General features: G+C 46.1%; 3 protein-coding genes across 5 annotated transcripts in view; 1 reads left to right on the plus strand and 2 right to left on the minus strand.

Annotated features, from left to right (window-relative positions):
* Positions 1-2699, minus strand: part of SEC31B (SEC31 homolog B, COPII coat complex component) — a 32452-nt gene extending 29753 nt beyond the window's left edge. Inside the window, exon 1 of one of the 3 annotated variants that reach the window (XM_052678092.1) lies at positions 2590-2699. The gene's annotated coding sequence lies outside the window, so the exon portion shown is untranslated. Of the gene's footprint in view, positions 1-2004; positions 2200-2305; positions 2331-2589 lie in introns of those variants that run through there. The other 2 variants (XM_052678096.1, XM_052678094.1) reach the window with 2 other exon arrangements.
* Positions 2700-3715: 1016 nt separating this feature from the next.
* On the minus strand, positions 3716-6680 carry NDUFB8 (NADH:ubiquinone oxidoreductase subunit B8). The gene is made up of 5 exons (XM_052678152.1): positions 6539-6680; positions 6273-6399; positions 5913-6012; positions 4706-4861; positions 3716-4004 (listed from the first exon to the last, which is right to left on the minus strand). Exons 1-5 carry the CDS (start codon positions 6636-6638, stop codon positions 3912-3914), a joined length of 576 nt encoding a protein of 191 aa, XP_052534112.1. The 5' UTR covers positions 6639-6680; the 3' UTR covers positions 3716-3911.
* A 158-nt stretch (positions 6681-6838) lies between these two features.
* HIF1AN (hypoxia inducible factor 1 subunit alpha inhibitor) lies at positions 6839-15265 on the plus strand. Its single transcript, XM_052678139.1, has 8 exons — positions 6839-7040; positions 8105-8355; positions 9180-9328; positions 10332-10477; positions 10981-11087; positions 11484-11547; positions 11780-11890; positions 12884-15265. Exons 1-8 carry the CDS (start codon positions 6873-6875, stop codon positions 12926-12928), a joined length of 1041 nt encoding a protein of 346 aa, XP_052534099.1. The 5' UTR covers positions 6839-6872; the 3' UTR covers positions 12929-15265.
* The last annotated feature ends 1875 nt before the right edge of the window (positions 15266-17140 follow it).

Genomic DNA, 17140 nt, shown 5'->3' on the forward strand with positions numbered 1-17140 from the left:
TCATTTTTTAGGGAGCACAGTCACAGAGAAATACTGTCCTGGCCTGCTCCCCTTTTCAGCAGTGAGGAATGAAAACATCTCCAGAAGGAGCCTCAGGAATCTGCTAGCAAGGGCCTAATGCAAAAACATCCTTTCTCCATCAGAACAGGGGTGTCAGACAGCCGGCGTGTTTCCTATCAGTCCCCTCCCTGCCTCACTCTCCTCTGCTTGAGCTCCATCAACTGCAGGAGCCAGATGCACACACAAGCCTCACTGCTTTACTTTGAAATGACAACCTCCTGCTGACCCATTAACGTTATTACATTATGGCCAAGAGACTCCCTCTTCCTGGTAAGTAAAACAATAAAGAGTATAACCACCAAACTCCTGGCTAGGTGAATGTTACAGGCTTCCTCCCTCTGCTTACCCTCTGTGCTGGATAGGCTGCAGGGATGGCTGCCACAATCTGTATTTAACAGGCAAACTCAAAGACAAACTCACAAAACCATAAAAACCTTATGGACTGATTGCCCAGCTCTTCTTATCAGTAAAACACTAAACATTTTGCATAAGAAAGTCAGCATTCTTGTTCTCTTTTCACAAAATTCTGTTAGAACAAAACTGGAAGGTAAAACATCTTGCCCATGCTAACTCACTCAGATACAGGAAAGCAAACAAGTGGCTTGCCTAATAAATTGGCTGAACATCAACAGGACAACTGCAGGAACATTAGACAACAGGAACTGGACAGCTTCTATGTCCCCAGCCATCAAGGCAAAGCAGCAGCAGGGCCAACAGATTCGAGGGCCCACAGAAGACACACGGGAAGCCAGAAGATCACAGTATCACGCCCTAAAGCAAATTCTACTATTTCAGCTCCATTGCAGCAATACCAATGCAGCAACACTTCCTTAAATCCCTGGGCTCTAAGTCCATAAGGTAAGAAGCCCTGACTTGAGTCTTCCACGATCCTTAAAGAAAGAAAAGGCTCTTTAGCAACCTCTTGTGGTTGTCTGAGAAAAACTCACAAGTAGCGGACTCTTCCACAGCACAATTTTTAAGGAGAGATTGCCACCTGCTGTCATCTCCCAAAATAGCACCTAAGACTTCTGAGAAAGCTCATGCTTTTCTTACGACCTTTAATTAATTAGCCATGACAATTCCACCTCCCACTCCTCCAGAGGAACATCCGATTACAGACACAATGCATCAGCGGATCTCAGCCCAAGTGGCAGCAGCAGAACAGAAGCAGTGCTCCCCCAAAGCCTCTCCCAGCCTTGCTTTCCTGCAGTGTCCTTAAATGGTAACAACGCCTGCAAAGCCAAACCCGGCCCTGCCGGGCACCGCTCACTGCTGGGAAATGGAGGGCACGGGTAGGAGCACATGCTCTAATACCACTGATGGATTACACGCGGTGCTGACAGGGGCAGAATTCCTTATCTACAATAGCTTGAAACACTTGTAAAAGACCAAGCTGACCTTCTATCTTCTGTTTGAATCTCAGAGCTGCCACAATAACCAACCCCGACGCCACTCCTGCAAGGCCTCTCTCCTTCCCCACCCAGGACTGTCAGTATGGCCCTACTCACTTCTCCAGTCCCCCACACCACTGGGCATCAAACCATTCCCCCTTCATAAAATCATTAAGGTTGGAAAAGACCTCTACAATCATTGTGTCCAACCATCCCATCACCACCACCGTGCCCACTAACCATACCCCTCAGTGCCACGCCTCCACGGTTCTTAAACACTTCCAGGGATAGTGACACCACACCCCCTCGCCCCCGGGCATCCCGCTCCTTTCAACAGCTCCCGGTGATGCTGCCCTCCTGCACAGCCCACGAAGGAAGCTGCCAGCCCGACCCACTGTAACCAAGCACACAGCAGAACACAGCACTCAGCCAAGGTCACCTGGCAGCAAAGCAGCCCCCCGGAACCGACAGAAGCCATAGGGCCACGGCACAGGAGCTGAGATGCAAACTGCGTGACGCCCCACACCCCAGGATCAATCCCAAGCCCTCGCACCGCTCCTTCCTTTCCGCAGCTCTCCGGCATCGCAGCCTACAGCTCTTCCAGATTATTATAGTGCTTATTATAGACCCAGATTACAGGCGGCACAGGCACTTAATCGCGGCTAATCGCCGGCGCTGCCGAGGCGGGGTCGCAGTAGGGCAGGGCTCGGCATTCCTCCCCGACACCATCGCGACACGGAAAGAAACTTCTGAGTTTCGTGCGCTCCAGCCACACGCCTAAAGAAACTTGTCACGCTGAGAGCACGCTCCAACTATCGCCAGGCACGCTCTGCGCACGGCGCGCGCACACGTACCGGGGCGGCGGAGGCCGCCGGGCGCAGAGCCACTCCGAGGGCACGGGGCCGGCCCGGCTCACCCAGCGGTCACGCGCGCCGTGCCGCCGGGAGAGAGGGACGGCGACGGAGCCGCGGTAACGCCGACCCGAGCGGCGGAGAAGGCTGGCTCGGAGGCCGCGACGTCGGCCCGCGGGCGGTTCCCGGGGCCGAGCGGTGCGGAGCAGAAGCGGCCGCTCGGTGCCGGCCAGGGTGGGGGTGAGGAGGGACGAGGAGGGAGGGGGAGGAGAGGCCGCGGCCCTTACCGGCTGCCGGCCGTCCCGCCGCTCGGTCCCGCAGCTGAGCCCTACGACGGTGGCCGCCGGGAGCCCAAAAGGCGCCGCCTCCGAGGAACGCGCCCCGCCCGCTGTACTGCGCACGCGCCAGCGGCGCCTCCCCGCGGCTCGGTCGCAGGTGGAGTGCGGGCAGAGTTGGGGCGCGGTGCGGCGCCTACCGCTCAGCGTCCCCAAGAGCGCCTTCCTGTGCACAACACGTTGTTTCCCTGTGGTCCCCGCAGTTCAAAAAATTACCCGAAAAACTCAAACCCCGCTGAGGTAAAGCACCGTTGTGTCCAGCTTAAAAGCAGGAGCCAGGCAGCGCGTGGATTGCTCAGCACTGCCCAAGAGATCAGCCTTATTTACAAACACTTCTGTGTCCTAGGACTCGGTCACCTCATTTCCTTGCATACACATCCCTACAGAAATGACACAGAGACCAAACTGCCCTTTAGAATGCCGTTATGAGGTCTTTTCTTACACTGGTAACTGCAAATCGTTTCCTGTAAATGTCCGCTTCCCGTAATGCACACAACTGAATGACAGCAGGGTGCTGACAGCAGAGCAGGGAAATGGAACTTCTATCACACACCTATGTGGAAGGCATTGCCCCCTTTAGCAAAGAGGGAAAAGCTTATGGCAAAGGGTGGAGCTAGAAAATAAAGGAGCTTAATTAAACTATGCATAACTTTCCCAATCAAACAGGGAATAACACCACAGGAGGCCCTTACCTGAGCTGTAGCACACAGCTTGAGCACCTGTGCTCTCAGACCTGAAGTCCAAGCCAGAGCTGGGTTTGTTTGCTAGCCTTTTTTTGGCAGGCTTCACTAAAGTCATCTACAGCAGGAAAAGATCAAAGCCAAATCCCACTGAGGAAGGACAGTTATTCGCATGGAATGAGACTCCCAAAATCTGGCACTTACACTTACCAGACCAGACATTTCACATCAAGTTATATGTTATATGTTCAATTCCAAGCTGTATCTCCAATAAGCCACTTAGTAACAAGCAATATCTTCAACATAAACAGGTTTAGCAAATACACTTTCTACAAAAATATTTATAAGCCAGAAGTTTGCCCCAAATCATAGCCTGTCTAGAAAAATGGCAAATAACATTTAATTCCATTGGCCACTGCTTCACCTTTTTAAAACAACAGAAGACAACTAGCACAATAGGTATAATTGATATATTTCACTGCAGTTAGTGGTTCAATGTTGAAGAACAAGCATTAACTTATGTTGCAGTGAAAACTGAAGAAGATGCCAGCCCCAGCAGAGCTAGTGCAGGATAAAAAGCACTTCCAGCAGCTTTCAGATTTTGTAGTGCGTCACAACTGGTGGCTCTTTATTGGGGTCCCCTCCTTTCTCCAGATACAGATCATTGAAGGGATACTGCTTCGGTCCCTACAAAGACAAAAACAGCAGCAAATACACCACATTCAAACAAGCAACTTAGGAGGTAAGGAGAAAACATCTCATTCAACTTCCCCCTCAGTCTCCTCTAAGACCCCTAACCTTTCCCCCTTAAAAAAGAAGGCATGTCAGCCACTCCTTAAATTTCAGTGTAACTGCTTCAGTAGAAATATCAGATCAGGAAATTCAGACATTAGAGGTTGGGTTGTTTTTTTGCAAAAACCCAAGCTTTTCAACAGGGAAATATTTGATCAACCAACAGTTCATCTCACAGTGTGAGGATAACGCATTGCAAGAACTGTTTGCTTGTTTGTGTTCAGACTCATTTATCAGTAGTATTCAAAATGATGCAAATCATTGGAGAGAATGAAAAACACGGGGCTAGAAAAGAGGAAAAAGGCATTTCTCATGCACATGGGCACACAGGAAGTAGAAAGCCTAGACCAAAGGATGGATCCCGTAAGAAAATTAAAAATTAGTTCCCTGGAAATGAGAACTGCTCATTGTGAAACAACCTCTGAACTCAACTGAGCCAGCCAACAGAGTAACTTAGGTTGAATGAAGTGTCTCTTGTTGCCAGCAGGGTTTCACATCCACACTCACCCAACTGCAGCAGAAAATACTCTTTTGGCCATCAGCAGTGACAAGCAGCACAGCTATTTTCCCTCCCTCTGCCCAAGAGTATCACTCACCACAGGCCTGTAAGATGGATAGATCTCTCCAAGAGCAAACATGACCAGCATGGTACCCAAAAAAATCAGGAAGTGGTTGCGCATAGTATGCCATGGAACTGTAGTAGGTGATGTATCAACACGATTCCGAATATACATGTCAAAGTCCCAGTGCATCTAAAGAATAACAAGAACAAAGAAGGATACAGATTTACCAGCAGTACTCAAGCTGCTTTTACCTAGAACTATTTACAACATTCTCAATCACAAAACTGCTAGAAGTTACCTTTAATCTCCACCACATAAGTGGAGATAAAGCCACAGAGGCAATAATTGCTTACAGTAAAACAAGGCTCCGAGTTCCATCCTATGTTCATACCTGGCAATCATGCTTAATTATAAGACAGGAGCAATGTTTATTTATATGCATAATCACTCCACTTTAGATTTATTCCCCAGCACAGTTGAGAAGTCATGGTAGAAACTGGGACCCTTTTTTTTAATGAAAGATCAGTCACACATCTGAACAGAATTAGCAGCTGTATTCCAAACAAAGAAGCAACCACCTGCTATTTGGAAGCTGGTTCCTCAAAGTAGGTAAAGCACCTGCTGCTACTCCTTAAGAGTAAGGGCAGTAGGAAGCCACCTCAAGTAGTAACAAGAGCCAGTTCTTACAACTAAAAATCTTACCCATCTTAAGGGCAGCATTACCTATACATGCCTTCAGTGCTGACCAGCATAAAAATACAGAATCACCACAAGGTTTTCTATGTGGTGCTTCCTACAGACACTGCAACGCAGACTTTAAACTCTACTCTGTGATACACATGCTAGTAAGCTCTTGCATGTTTATACTATGATGTATTACATCACAAACTTATATAAACTCTACTTCTAGTAAAAAGAGCTCAAGTCAACTACCAACTCAATAATAACAGCTAGATTCCAGTCCTTCACAGAAAGGCCACATACTAACAGAAGTGCTTACTCCTGACCAGGAGCTTGAGGAGCTTAACATAATGAAAGTTGACACAGATGCTTTATTTGAGCAGGTTTCTCCTGATGGTCACAGCCTTTACTTCTGACTGTTCCTGCACTGTGTGTAACACCCCCGTGCTTGTGGATGTGTTTGAACTGGGAATAACAAAGCAAGCACAGTAAGGATGCCCACGTAATGCCATTCAGTAACAGCAGCACTGATGCTGAACGCTGTTGCAGGTGTTCTCACCGGCTCTCCCCAGTTGTGCCTCACATCTGGCTGGTCCCACTGGTACCAGGGGTCTCGCTCATGTATGGACTTATTAGGGAGCATGGGATAATCACCATACCTGTGAGAAACAGACAAAACCCCACAGCTTCCAGAAATCTGTATTAATATTGGCACATTTGGCACATAATATATATCCGTATACATATCTATATATGGATCCACGTGCACATATATCTTTTTGAACACACACCTACACCAACACACCCACCACTGCAATACCCACCCGATGCCTTCCAAGCCCACAGGCACGCAGCAGTGAGGAGTGCAGCAGGCTGCAGCCAGACCCCGGCCGCAGGGGGCAGGGGCTCCCAAACTCACCCGAAGCCGTCGTCAGGGTAGGGCTGGTAGTCCTCCACTCTCATGTTGTACTTCTTGGCGGCTGCCGCCCGCTCCTCCGCCGTTCTTGGGTATGGCCCGGGCAGTTGATCCTTGGTCAGACCCGAAGCTAGACGGAGCGGGGCAGTGGGCGCAGGCCCGGCCGGGAAGGGCACGGCGCCCTCACAGCCCGCAGGCCTCAAGGACGCCGCCCGTCCCGCCGCAGCCGCCCGTCCCGCCGCGGCCCCCCGCTCCCGGCCGCCCCTTACCCGCCCGTGCCCCTGAGGGCGCCGCAGCGGCGGCCCGCGCCGCCCGCAGCCAACTTGCTGCTTGCTGCCAGAGGACACCGCCGCGCCCGGCCGCCGCCATCGTCCCGTCACGCAGCGCTGCCGACGGTGGCTGGCAAGGACAGAAAGGAAGAAAGGAAAAAGCGAGAGCCGGGGCCGGCCCTCCGCCAGAACCACCACAACGCAGGGGGGCGCCGTTAGCCTCTATTCCCACCTCCCGTTTCCGTGGTGCCCTTCCCTTTGCTTCCGGCGTTGCCGTGGGCGGGCATCTTCCGCTTCCGGTTTTCTAGTTCCGGGTTCCCCGGCCGAGGCGGTGATGGCGGCGGCCTCTTCCTCCTCTTCCTCTTCGGCGGCGGGGTGCCGGGACGGCCCAGCGGGGCCTGGCTGGAGCGATTCCCAGTTCCGCCATTATTCTTTCGAGACGCGGCCCATCCCGCGCCTCAGCCACAGCGACCCCCGCGCCGAGGAGCTCATCGAGAACGAGGTGAGGCTGGGAGCGGGCGGCGCTGCTCCTCTGGCCGTGCGGAACGGAGCCCGTGGGGCAGCTTATGGGCTACGGGGCTCTTCTGGCGCCTGTGCTGTCCGTTCCGCCTCCCGACTCGTCCCTCGGGACTGCCGCTTTCTTCGCTCTGTGTGCCCCGCTTGCCCTCTTGCCGTGCGGACTTGTAGCCCGCCGGGTTCCCGGTTCCGTTATTTGTTATTATTCCTTCTGGTGCTGCAGCCTTGGCTTTTGTACGTATAGGAGCTTTTGCTTTGTTTACTTCAGTTTTTTGAGCGGAAATCACGGAAATACTGTGTAAAACCGTGTGCGTGCAGTTATTGTTGAAGTGAGTGTGGCCACAGATGTGAAGTTTGCATTGCAGTGGCTGCTCTTCTATTGGTTCTGGAGGACAAGCTCAGAGTTTGGTAAGATTGCCAGGTTTGGGGCCAGATGTCCAGCAGGAAGGGGTGTTGTGTTTGCACAGTGTGAGAATATAGCAGATGTCGTTCTTGTTTAGGACTCTTAGTGTTTGTAGACGAGGAGACGAATAACATTTTTTGCCTTACTTCTCTAGTGGTTTTTTGGGTAGAAGGGAGGTTATAATCTCAGGTTTTGGATGGTTGTATTTTGCAGTTTTTCTCCATGAAAAAAGCAATAAACACTTTCTCTTGATTTAGAATTACTTTTTTTTGCCAGTATTTACCCCTTAGTTGTCAGAGTGGAAATGATGAGGCAGAATTTGTTTCCTTGCTACGTGACAGAACCAAGCAAATCTGAAACAGTCCCCAGCTTCTGTTTGCCTAACCTCCCATGTTAGAGATTAGCTAAATAGATAGCAGAATCTGTCCTGTTGCTACTAGGAGCTGGCTGTGGGAGCAGCCACCACTTATTTAAGACTTCCTGTTGTGTTTTGTGTGTTTTTCTCTCCAGGCCAAGGCATGTCATTGCTCTAAGTGTCTTTTCCAATTATAAATTTTAAAAGAGAGTTTGTAGAGCTGTAGTAACAAACGTGATAGTTTTCAAGTTTAAATGATCCTTGAATCACTGAACTTCCTGTTTCTCTCCAGGAGCCAGTGGTGCTGACGGATACAAATCTGGTTTATCCTGCTCTGAAGTGGGACCTGGACTACCTCCAGGAAAACATTGGCAATGGGGACTTCTCAGTGTACAGTGCCAGTACACACAAATTTTTGTACTATGATGAAAAGAAGATGGCCAATTTTAAGAATTTCAAACCTAAGTCAAGTAGGGAAGAGATGAAGTTTGCTGAGTTTGTGGACAGACTTCAAGAAATACAACAAAAAGGGAGTGCTGAGAGGTAAGTGATAGGTAGAAATTCCACCATTTCTTCAGGTCTCCACGGGGTACATTTCAGTGAGAGCTGGTGATAAAAACATTTCAAACTTCATTTTTATAGGCATTTCCTGCATAGTTGCCATTTGACAGCAGCTGTGTTAGCTTACTAAAGAAATACATGCCCTCAGTTCATGAAACTAGAGGAGGCCTTATGCATCACTTGACTTTGAAAATTGTGGTATTGGTAGAGGAGCTTTGAGGATAAAAAGGTAGAGGCTATAGAACTCAACCTTTTCATAGAATACTGAGGTAAATTTCATAGAATACTGAGGTAAAAAATGTCTTAACTTTTTATTACAGAGATGAGGAAAAGTTGACTGTGTGCTGTGTGTTTGTAGGTGATGTCTGCCTAACACAAACAAACAGCTTGATACTGAAACATGCTGTATTTTCTGAGCCTTTGCACATTTCTAGCTCATTGCAGATGACTTACAGTGCAAACATCTATCTGAGGATTATTTGTGTTTTTGTGAGCCAGTCTGTTTAGGGCTTCTTCCTCCTGCACCTGTGAGGTGGTATTTTTGATCTAAAATTCCAATTTTCCCCCTTTGGTTGTTCATATGGAGTTGTATTCTGCTTTGCTGTGTACCAGGGAACCATTTGGCAAACTGTAGGAACTTTTTGAAGCCATTCATTTTCACAGCCATGTGTAGTGCTGTTAAAACAAAATCTCTAGGGGTTATATTTCTTTGTCTTTGAAGTCTTTCTTAAGAGATGTGGAGATGCATTTCTGTGTTCATCATAAAGCTTAATGTTTGCTTCCTGCCTGTCTTTGGGGAAATACAGACTTTACCTGCAACAAACTCTGAATGACACGGTTGGAAGGAAGATTGTGGTGGATTTCCTTGGCTTCAACTGGAACTGGATTAACAAACAGCAGGGGAAACGTGGCTGGGGTCAACTGACTTCTAACTTGCTGCTCATTGGCATGGAAGGTAAGTAGCTTCCTATGAGTCAGGCAGAAGATTTGGTTAGCAATTCTGTGTTTGAGTTCCTGAAAGTCTTTCAGATGGATTTTCAGCTAGCTCCTAAGCATTCTTCCCCAGCAAGCAATTGAAAGCTTTCAGTTGGAATGGGACTGTTGTCACAGCTTAGGTAATAAAAAGGAAGAAACCAAAATGAATAGTTTGCTTATTGGGAATGCCTGGAGGTAATCTTCTGCTTGTGGAAAGGCTCTAATTGATACTACAGGGTGATTATTGTGATCATATTTTGAGACCTGGTTGTTGTTTGAATACTTCAGATACCATAGATTTAAAATGTCTGCAGTCTAAGAGTTTGTAAGATGAGTAAAGTTAGCCTTCTGGACTTCTATTAGAAGTGGCAATGTCTACCCTAAAGGAAAAAACAGATGTGTATAAAAGGACTTACTGTATTTTAATATAATCAAATTTTAAGATTTGATTATATTTAAGATCTGGTAATAATAGTCAAGCTTCATAACCGTTAATCAGTGCCTGAGACAGTAGGAGGGGGTTGCATTATGAAGCCCAAATGACAAGGAGGTTTGTTTACTTGTTTTCTTGCAGAATTACTAGGACTTTTCTCGGAATCGGGCTGTTAAACTCCTTTTCTCTAGATTAATAATAAGTTGTAGAATTGACTATAAAAAATTCTCAGCTAAACAGACTATCTTATGAAAAAGCTTCCCATCAACATTTGCCATCTGCTGTTCATGGAGACAAGCTGGAAATCCTAATCCTGCAGAGCATAAATTGCTGAATATGGATTCAGCATGGCAGTTGTGTGTGGGGTAACAACTGTTCAGTAATGACCGACTGATAAAATGATCAGACTGTAATGTTCCTGGAGTTATTTTCCTTTCTTAGTTTTCTTGATATGTGGAAGAGTATTTACAGTCTCCAGCAAGGAATAGAACTTGCTTCAGTCTCTCATAACTGCACAGAAGTGTCTTGATTATCTTTTCTCTCTGTATAGGGAATGTGACCCCAGCTCATTATGACGAGCAGCAAAACTTCTTCGCCCAGATTAAGGGTTACAAGAGGTGTATCCTTTTTCCTCCTGATCAGTTTGAATGCCTCTACCCTTATCCTGTGCACCACCCATGTGACAGACAGAGCCAGGTGAGAGTTGCAGATCTGTTTTCTGCTCCATGGGAGAACAAGGGTATTTGTGAAGATGCTGTGTGGAAAGAATCTGTATTACAGTTAAAGCTGCATAGCGCTTCTGAGCTTTGCAGCACCTGTGCTCAGATCTGTTAACTATTGGATACACTGAGTATAGATGGGAGGACAGGAGGTGTTTCTGTTTGTGTGTGGTCCTGACTTGCAAGCACTAGGATTATCAACTTCTCTCACTGATAGCACATCTGGTCTTCAGCAGCTGCTTCCTCTATTCTGATTCATAGATCACTTGACCAAAGATAGATTTGCTTGGAGAGAAACTTCAGGACTCTTACTGAGTTGGTAGTACTTTCTGGCTGTGCAGGAGCATACTATGGAGTTAAGATGGAAATGGGATTGTAAAAGCCAGGAAAGAAAGATAGGGAGGAATTTCATTCTGTGGCCAAATAAGGACTGTCACAGCAGGAAGTTTTTCTGAGTATCTTAATGTTTTGTTGTGTTAGGTGGATTTTGACAATCCTGACTATGAGAAGTTCCCAAATTTCCGGAGCGTGGTTGGCTACGAGACGGTGGTGGGTCCAGGGGATGTGCTGTACATACCTATGTACTGGTAAGAAAGATGGAGGGACTGCGCAGTGACCAACAAGTCGGGGTTAAAAAGTTTTCTTTAAACTCTTGGGCTGGCTCTTAGGAGAATTTTACTTTGCCTCTTCCAGCAAATATGTCATTTTCTGTTATATCTTGGGCCAGCCTGCTTCCTTGCTTTAAGATGAGAGTGATAATTCTTCCTGATGTTACCTTGCTGTGTGTGTTCTCTACTAATGTGCAAGAAAATGATCTGTATTTAATAAAGGAGTTCTCCAGAAGTTCTGAGTTCTTCACGCTGGAGGTATAGGGCCAATTTTGTCCAGTGCAGTCTGAATTCATTCAGCCAAACGATCTGCCTATAAGCTGTAGAAATATCTTCTCAGTAGTTCTTTTTTTTCCTTTTGATCTTTCTATGCAGGTGGCACCACATCGAGTCTCTCCTGAATGGTGGGATTACCATCACTGTGAACTTCTGGTACAAGGTGAGTACAAGCACCTTCCTACACCTTGGATATCTCTGTTGCAGACGACTGTTTCAAATAGAGCTCTATTGGCACGTGCTGTCATTGTGAGATCTTCTTTGTAACAAACTGTGTGCTTTAATGTTGAAAACTACTTTGTGTTTCATGTGGTGTGAAGAGCTGAGTGGCTGGGAGAAGATTGAATTAATTGCCAATTCAGTAAGCGTGCAGTGAGCTACTTTTGGTATTTCAGGGTGCCCCGACCCCAAAGAGAATTGAATATCCATTAAAGGCTCATCAGAAAGTGGCGATAATGAGAAACATTGAGAAGATGTTGGGAGAAGCCTTAGGAAGTCCACAAGAGGTACAAATGAGAATCAAATAGTTGCTGCTGTTGAAATGGTTGTAGGCTAATGCAAAACTTAAGGTACAAGCTATTTGGCTCTGCAGGTGTTGTCACAGCACGGGCAGGAGAACACAGCTTTACTCTTTTGCTATAGTTGGTTCTTTGTGCTGTCTTCAGAATTCTTCTTGGCTAGAAAAGTGCAAACTCCTTAAATTATAATTCTATAGAGGAAAACTACAGGCAATGGAATAACTGTTCAGCTTTAAGGAGAAAGATGTACTTTGGCTTTAGGCAATATCAAGAAAATGTTGCTCCCAAGCTATCGTAAGTCTCCTTGCAGCAACAATATCCAATATATATAAATAAAAATGACTTTGTTTTTACCTGCTGAGTCCAAATCTCTTAAATTGGAAATAACTCTTCCATAGTTGTGTGCTTTCCCCTTAATCCCAGTCATCTCTACTTTTTTTTCCCCCCAATTTTAATTAACTGATATTTCAAAAACAGTGGACTGAAGTACTGATCTGTGCTTTTGAAGATGTCATGTTGATCTGAGAGTGAAAATACTGGATATGAATATAAATGCTTTCATAGTCTGTATCCCTGCAATTGTCTTGCTACTGTAGCATGCGTAAGGTCTTCCCAACAGGCAGTGCTGAGAAATAGGAGTGGTCTTGCTTGAAAACTGTACTAGCCTACCTTCCAAGTGACTCCAATGACCAGAGTGGATTTAGCTGTGAAGAATATCCCTTCTGTAACATGCAAAAAGCAACCCCTGATGAAGGTTGGCTGTTTTTCATAGCGTGTTCTGAGAAATCATGTGCAGGGAAGTGGAAAAAATGTCAAACCAATACTATGCATGTAGTATTTTGGTGGCATCTGAAGTTGAATATTGATATCCTCTGCGCTTGGGCACTTGACTCTTAAACTGTCTAGATGTGAAAGGAGCATGCTGTGCAGTTGCCTCTTCTCTGTAACTATCTTGTCTAACTGTGTTTTTGCTTTCAACAGGTGGGTCCCTTGTTGAATATGATGATTAAAGGACGGTATGACTAAATGCCTGGCTGCCCAGGTGACTGATGTTGCAGCTGCTTTGTTCACAAGCAATGGAAGATACTGAGAGCTAGTATTGCACGCAGCACTTAACAGACTGATGGGTTTCCTGGCCCATCCCTATCCCTGCCCCACTACAATAAAGGGGGCTACTGGAACTGCAATACCATTAGTACCCCGATCATCCTCCACTGTCATCTGATTGAACCTCCCAAGAAAGAGTCTGCACTTACTGGAAGCTGGATTCATGCTCACTAACTTTTTTTTCTTCCTCTGCTCTGTTTGCCACAAAAAGAAGCATGGCTTCTGGCACTCAGATGTTGCTTCAGGATTTTCAGGCATTTGAAGAAGAGTTTGAAGGGGAACTGGGATCGATTGTGTTTCCTCAGCCTCATGGGGTTTGGGCTTCTTGGCTGGGTTTACATGTTGGTGCCTGCAGTGGATATGTAATGGAAAGTGACAGGTTTCACAGTTCTTTGTTATCAGAAGACCTGTCCGTGCTCAACTCTGGCACCTTTTTGTATAGCAGAGGTGAAAAAGTGAAATGATCTTGTATGATGAGTAACTGGACAAATGATTCAGTTTCTTTAACTCAAGACATCTGTGCTTGAGACTTTGTACAGGGTAGAGAGGTGAAAGTGAATTAATCAAGTATGTGAGCACCAATTCCTGTGCTCTCCAAGTGTCTGTTGTAGGAGTCTAGATAAACCTTCAATCTGACAGCAGTTTTAGGGAGTGAAGACTTCTCTCCCACTCTTAAGCTGCAGTGTTTTAAAAGGGGATGAAGAATTGTGAAGTGAGATAGATAAATGTCAGGCCAGTCTTTGAGTCTTGACTGATCAAGCCATGTCTGAAAAAAAAATTCTGTGGTAGTGCTGAGATAGACTATAGAGATACAGTGTCAGACAGGTACAAAGTCTCCTTTATCCCCATCAGGGATGCCAGCTCCTCAGACATTTTGCCCTTTTTACCAAACCTGCAAAAACTCGAGTGTGTGTGGCTGCACGCATGTTTGTGTGATGTTGTATGGTTCCTGTCCATCAGTTTAATCCATGCCAGTGTGATGTTCCCTTCCTTGCGCAGTCACTTGAAAGAGGTCAGGGCTTTCTGTTTAATTGTAATTAAGTTTATCTTAATCCTTCTTGCATTCTGGAACTTGGCATGGCTGGAAGTGACAAGACTGGGGCAGAGGAATAAGAGGAGCTTCTGGTTGAGTTCTCAGCAGTCACCCTAAAAAATCATTTTGCTTTCTTCCATCTCTGCTGCAAAAAAACAAAAAACAAAAAAAGCCAAACACCTTAGGCTCATATGGAGGCTGGCTTTTTATTGCCCAGAGTGCACTGCAGTGCTGTTCCTGATTTGGAGATAGTGCCAAGGACTTGTATATCTAATGCAGTTTTAATGGGTCCTAAGAGTATAAATGGGAGAAGCTATTTTTTTCATTAAAGAAAATAGTGAGGGATTTTTTTGTTGTTGTTGAGACTTCCCATTACTTTCCCCTTTCTTCAGGTCTTATTGTGACACAGGATTCTGATAAGTGTTGAGAAGATGCTGCTCGATAAGTGCTCTGGCATTGGCCTCATCTTTTGCAGAGATAGCTCATGCACCACGAGCTGTGAGGTTTTCTTGCACAAAGGTGATAGACTTATTGAACTGGAGGTTCTAGGGGCTAGTTTTATGGCTGCTTGCAGGTCAGAGCAAATGAAGTGTAACTGGCAGCTACAGAGCCCTTGTTTAGAAAATGTACATGTCACAGAATAGTCTGACTGCCGTGTTACTTGTTGCAGATTCTGCCAAATGAAGGTTGCTCACCTGGATGCTTCTCAATGCTTAGTGTTTGGGCAGGTGGGGAAAAAGGCTAGTCTGCTGACTGGCCCAAAAGAAGGCCTTCCCAGGAATCTGGGAAGTCTCTGCCCTTGCTTGAAAGATGCTCAAATGAAATCCCATCTCTGTGCTATTTATTTATCAAACAGTAGTCTCCAGTACTACTTGTTAGACACCATCAATTCCTGGAGCTCAGGGTGGGAGTTCATGTCCCGTGTGGAGAGAGAATGGTACATACGTAACTTTAGGATCTTTTTTGTTTGCCAAAGGTTTAACTTTTAAAGTGTCTGAACAGTTTTTGCTGCACTTGACTTGTGAAAGCTCATTTACAATGCACTGATGGACTGACTCTCCCCTTCCGTTTTCACCTTGTGCTTTCAATGCCCCTTGCCATGGTATTGGGAAGCTGTGTGTGTTCTCTGCTAGGGGTGCGTGTGTGCAGGGGGTGGGGTGTGACAAACACACGGTACCTTCTGAAGTGTAGTTCTTAAATACAACCAATGTTGAACAACAGAACTGTGTGGCTTCTATTTTATGAGTGACTGTATATGAAAGCTGCATAAAGGGATATACATAGGGAGTTACTTTTTGGTCTAATAATGTCACTTTTTTCTTAGCTGGTAAAGTCTGCTGGTCTCAGAAACTTCACAACAGCATTACCAACTGCATTTTCATTATTTACCCCAAGCTCATCCCCATAAGCCTGACAGGAAAGCTGGGTATAAGATGGAATCTTTAAAAATTGTTGTAAGGGAACTGTTAAACTGTTAAGACACAGCCTAAACTGATTGAGCACCTGGTGTGTGTGTGTGGGGGGGGGGGGGGGGAGAAGGGGGGAAGTGGCCAGCCTGGGAAGCACAGGTGCAAGTAATTCACCTGTGCCTCCCACCTGGCTGAAACGAGTGGGTGCTGGGCCCTCTCTGGGCTCATTTAAGGGCTAGCCTCTGGAAGGAGAACATCTCCTGGATGAAGGCTACTTCCTGAGAGGATGTGTTCTGTAACCAGAGGCCCTATCACCAGTTGGGTGAGTTGTCTTTTTCCTACATATGATTGTTGCCAACAATGCTTTGCTTAGTATCACAAAGAATTTATCAGAAGTAATTTTGTAGCTTCCAAGGACCAACAACTTATCAACTGCGTATACTGCTAGGGAAGCAACGAATTTCCTTTCCTGATGACTTGTGTGGTATTGCTGTGCTCTGGTCGCTGATGGGACCAAAGGAGCAAACTGTGCTATCAGTGTAATGAGTTTTTTATCAATTGCTTCTCCTATGTGCATCTTGTTCTCTCTTTGGTTCTTTATGTGATTCATACTTTGGTCAAGGTAATCTTAGTGAACGAAAGGCTTCCTGTTTGCAGAGGCACGCAGCTGTGGGTGGTAGAGTACTCTCAATGAGCTGAAGATGTGGACAACTTTCTGGTGGTAATAACACCGCAGTGATCTCAGCATCATCAGTGAAAAAGCCTTGGCTAAATCAGAACAAATTTCTAATGTGTAGTAGAATAGTGGAGAGTTGAACAGAGGATAGGGATGTTGGAGGGTGGTAAGAGAGAGACAGCTGCCTGACCCTGGGCTTCTGTAACATTCATTCTTTCTTCGCACCCTCGAGGGACAGTTTAAATGTGGAGGGAGTAGAAAAGACTAGCGGGTGTGTTTTCTATGAGCATGAGCATTCTCCCTTCCTTGCTGTGCCTGCTGGGATCATCGCCTCTTTGAATACGCAGTTGCTTCTCTTCCACTGGGCATAGTTGCCTGCATTTGTTTGTTGCTATAGTCTTTCTGTTGTGTGCATATCTCTTGAGTAATATCCACAGCTGGTACTATAAAGCTCAGAAATGTTTCAGGCAAAGAAGTAGAAGAAATTGAGGTATTAGAACTGTGTCATTTGAAAAACAGATCAGATTCTTAGTCTTGTTTGTTTTTATTACCTTGTGATATTTTATTTTGCTCCCCAGTTCTCCTGTTTCTTGAAAAAACATTCTTTTTTTCTGAAGAAGAGTGACACATTTCTTAATCCTTGTAGGCCGTATCTGCAGGACTTTCCCTGTAAGAATATAAAAGCATGGTGTTCTAGACTGGTGTACATTTTTAACCCCTCAGTGGTTTCTAGCACTCAGGGTGCCTGGAGGAGGAGAAGGCCAGGAAGCCAGCTGGTCAGGATCAGAGTAAAAACTGAGAAGCTATGAGATCAGGTGCAGACATGGCTTTGATGCGGGGACAGCCAAACACGGGTGGAGATGAGGGGTGAGATCTTCAGCTTCAAAGCAGCTCTTTATGATGGGGGAGAGGGGAAGGGAGAAAGGGCAGGCCCTGGCTAGGGCAGCTGCTGCTTTTCTTTGCAGCAGTTGTTACCAATAGACAAGCTACTCCCAACTCTGAAGCTTCTGAAT

The sequence above is a fragment of the Tympanuchus pallidicinctus genome, unplaced genomic scaffold, assembly GCF_026119805.1.
Source record: "Tympanuchus pallidicinctus isolate F22 unplaced genomic scaffold, pur_lepc_1.0 scaffold16, whole genome shotgun sequence".
In the NCBI taxonomy this organism is placed as follows: Eukaryota; Metazoa; Chordata; class Aves; order Galliformes; family Phasianidae; genus Tympanuchus; species Tympanuchus pallidicinctus.

Bases quoted from the DNA above. Each gene is read 5' to 3' on its own strand.
- NDUFB8 (XM_052678152.1), bottom strand. From the start codon at position 6,638: ATGGCGGCGGCCGGGCGCGGCGGTGTCCTCTGGCAGCAAGCAGCAAGT. The intron at 6,013-6,272 runs GTGAGTTTGGGA...TGTTTCTCACAG, and splicing joins TACCCTGACGACGGCTTCGG to GTATGGTGATTATCCCATGC. The intron at 4,005-4,705 runs GTGAGTGATACT...TTGTCTTTGTAG, and splicing joins ATCCATCTTACAGGCCTGTG to GGACCGAAGCAGTATCCCTT.
- HIF1AN (XM_052678139.1), top strand. From the start codon at position 6,873: ATGGCGGCGGCCTCTTCCTCCTCTTCCTCTTCGGCGGCGGGGTGCCGG. The intron at 11,088-11,483 runs GTAAGAAAGATG...CTTTCTATGCAG, and splicing joins CTGTACATACCTATGTACTG to GTGGCACCACATCGAGTCTC. The intron at 11,891-12,883 runs GTACAAATGAGA...TGCTTTCAACAG, and splicing joins CCTTAGGAAGTCCACAAGAG to GTGGGTCCCTTGTTGAATAT.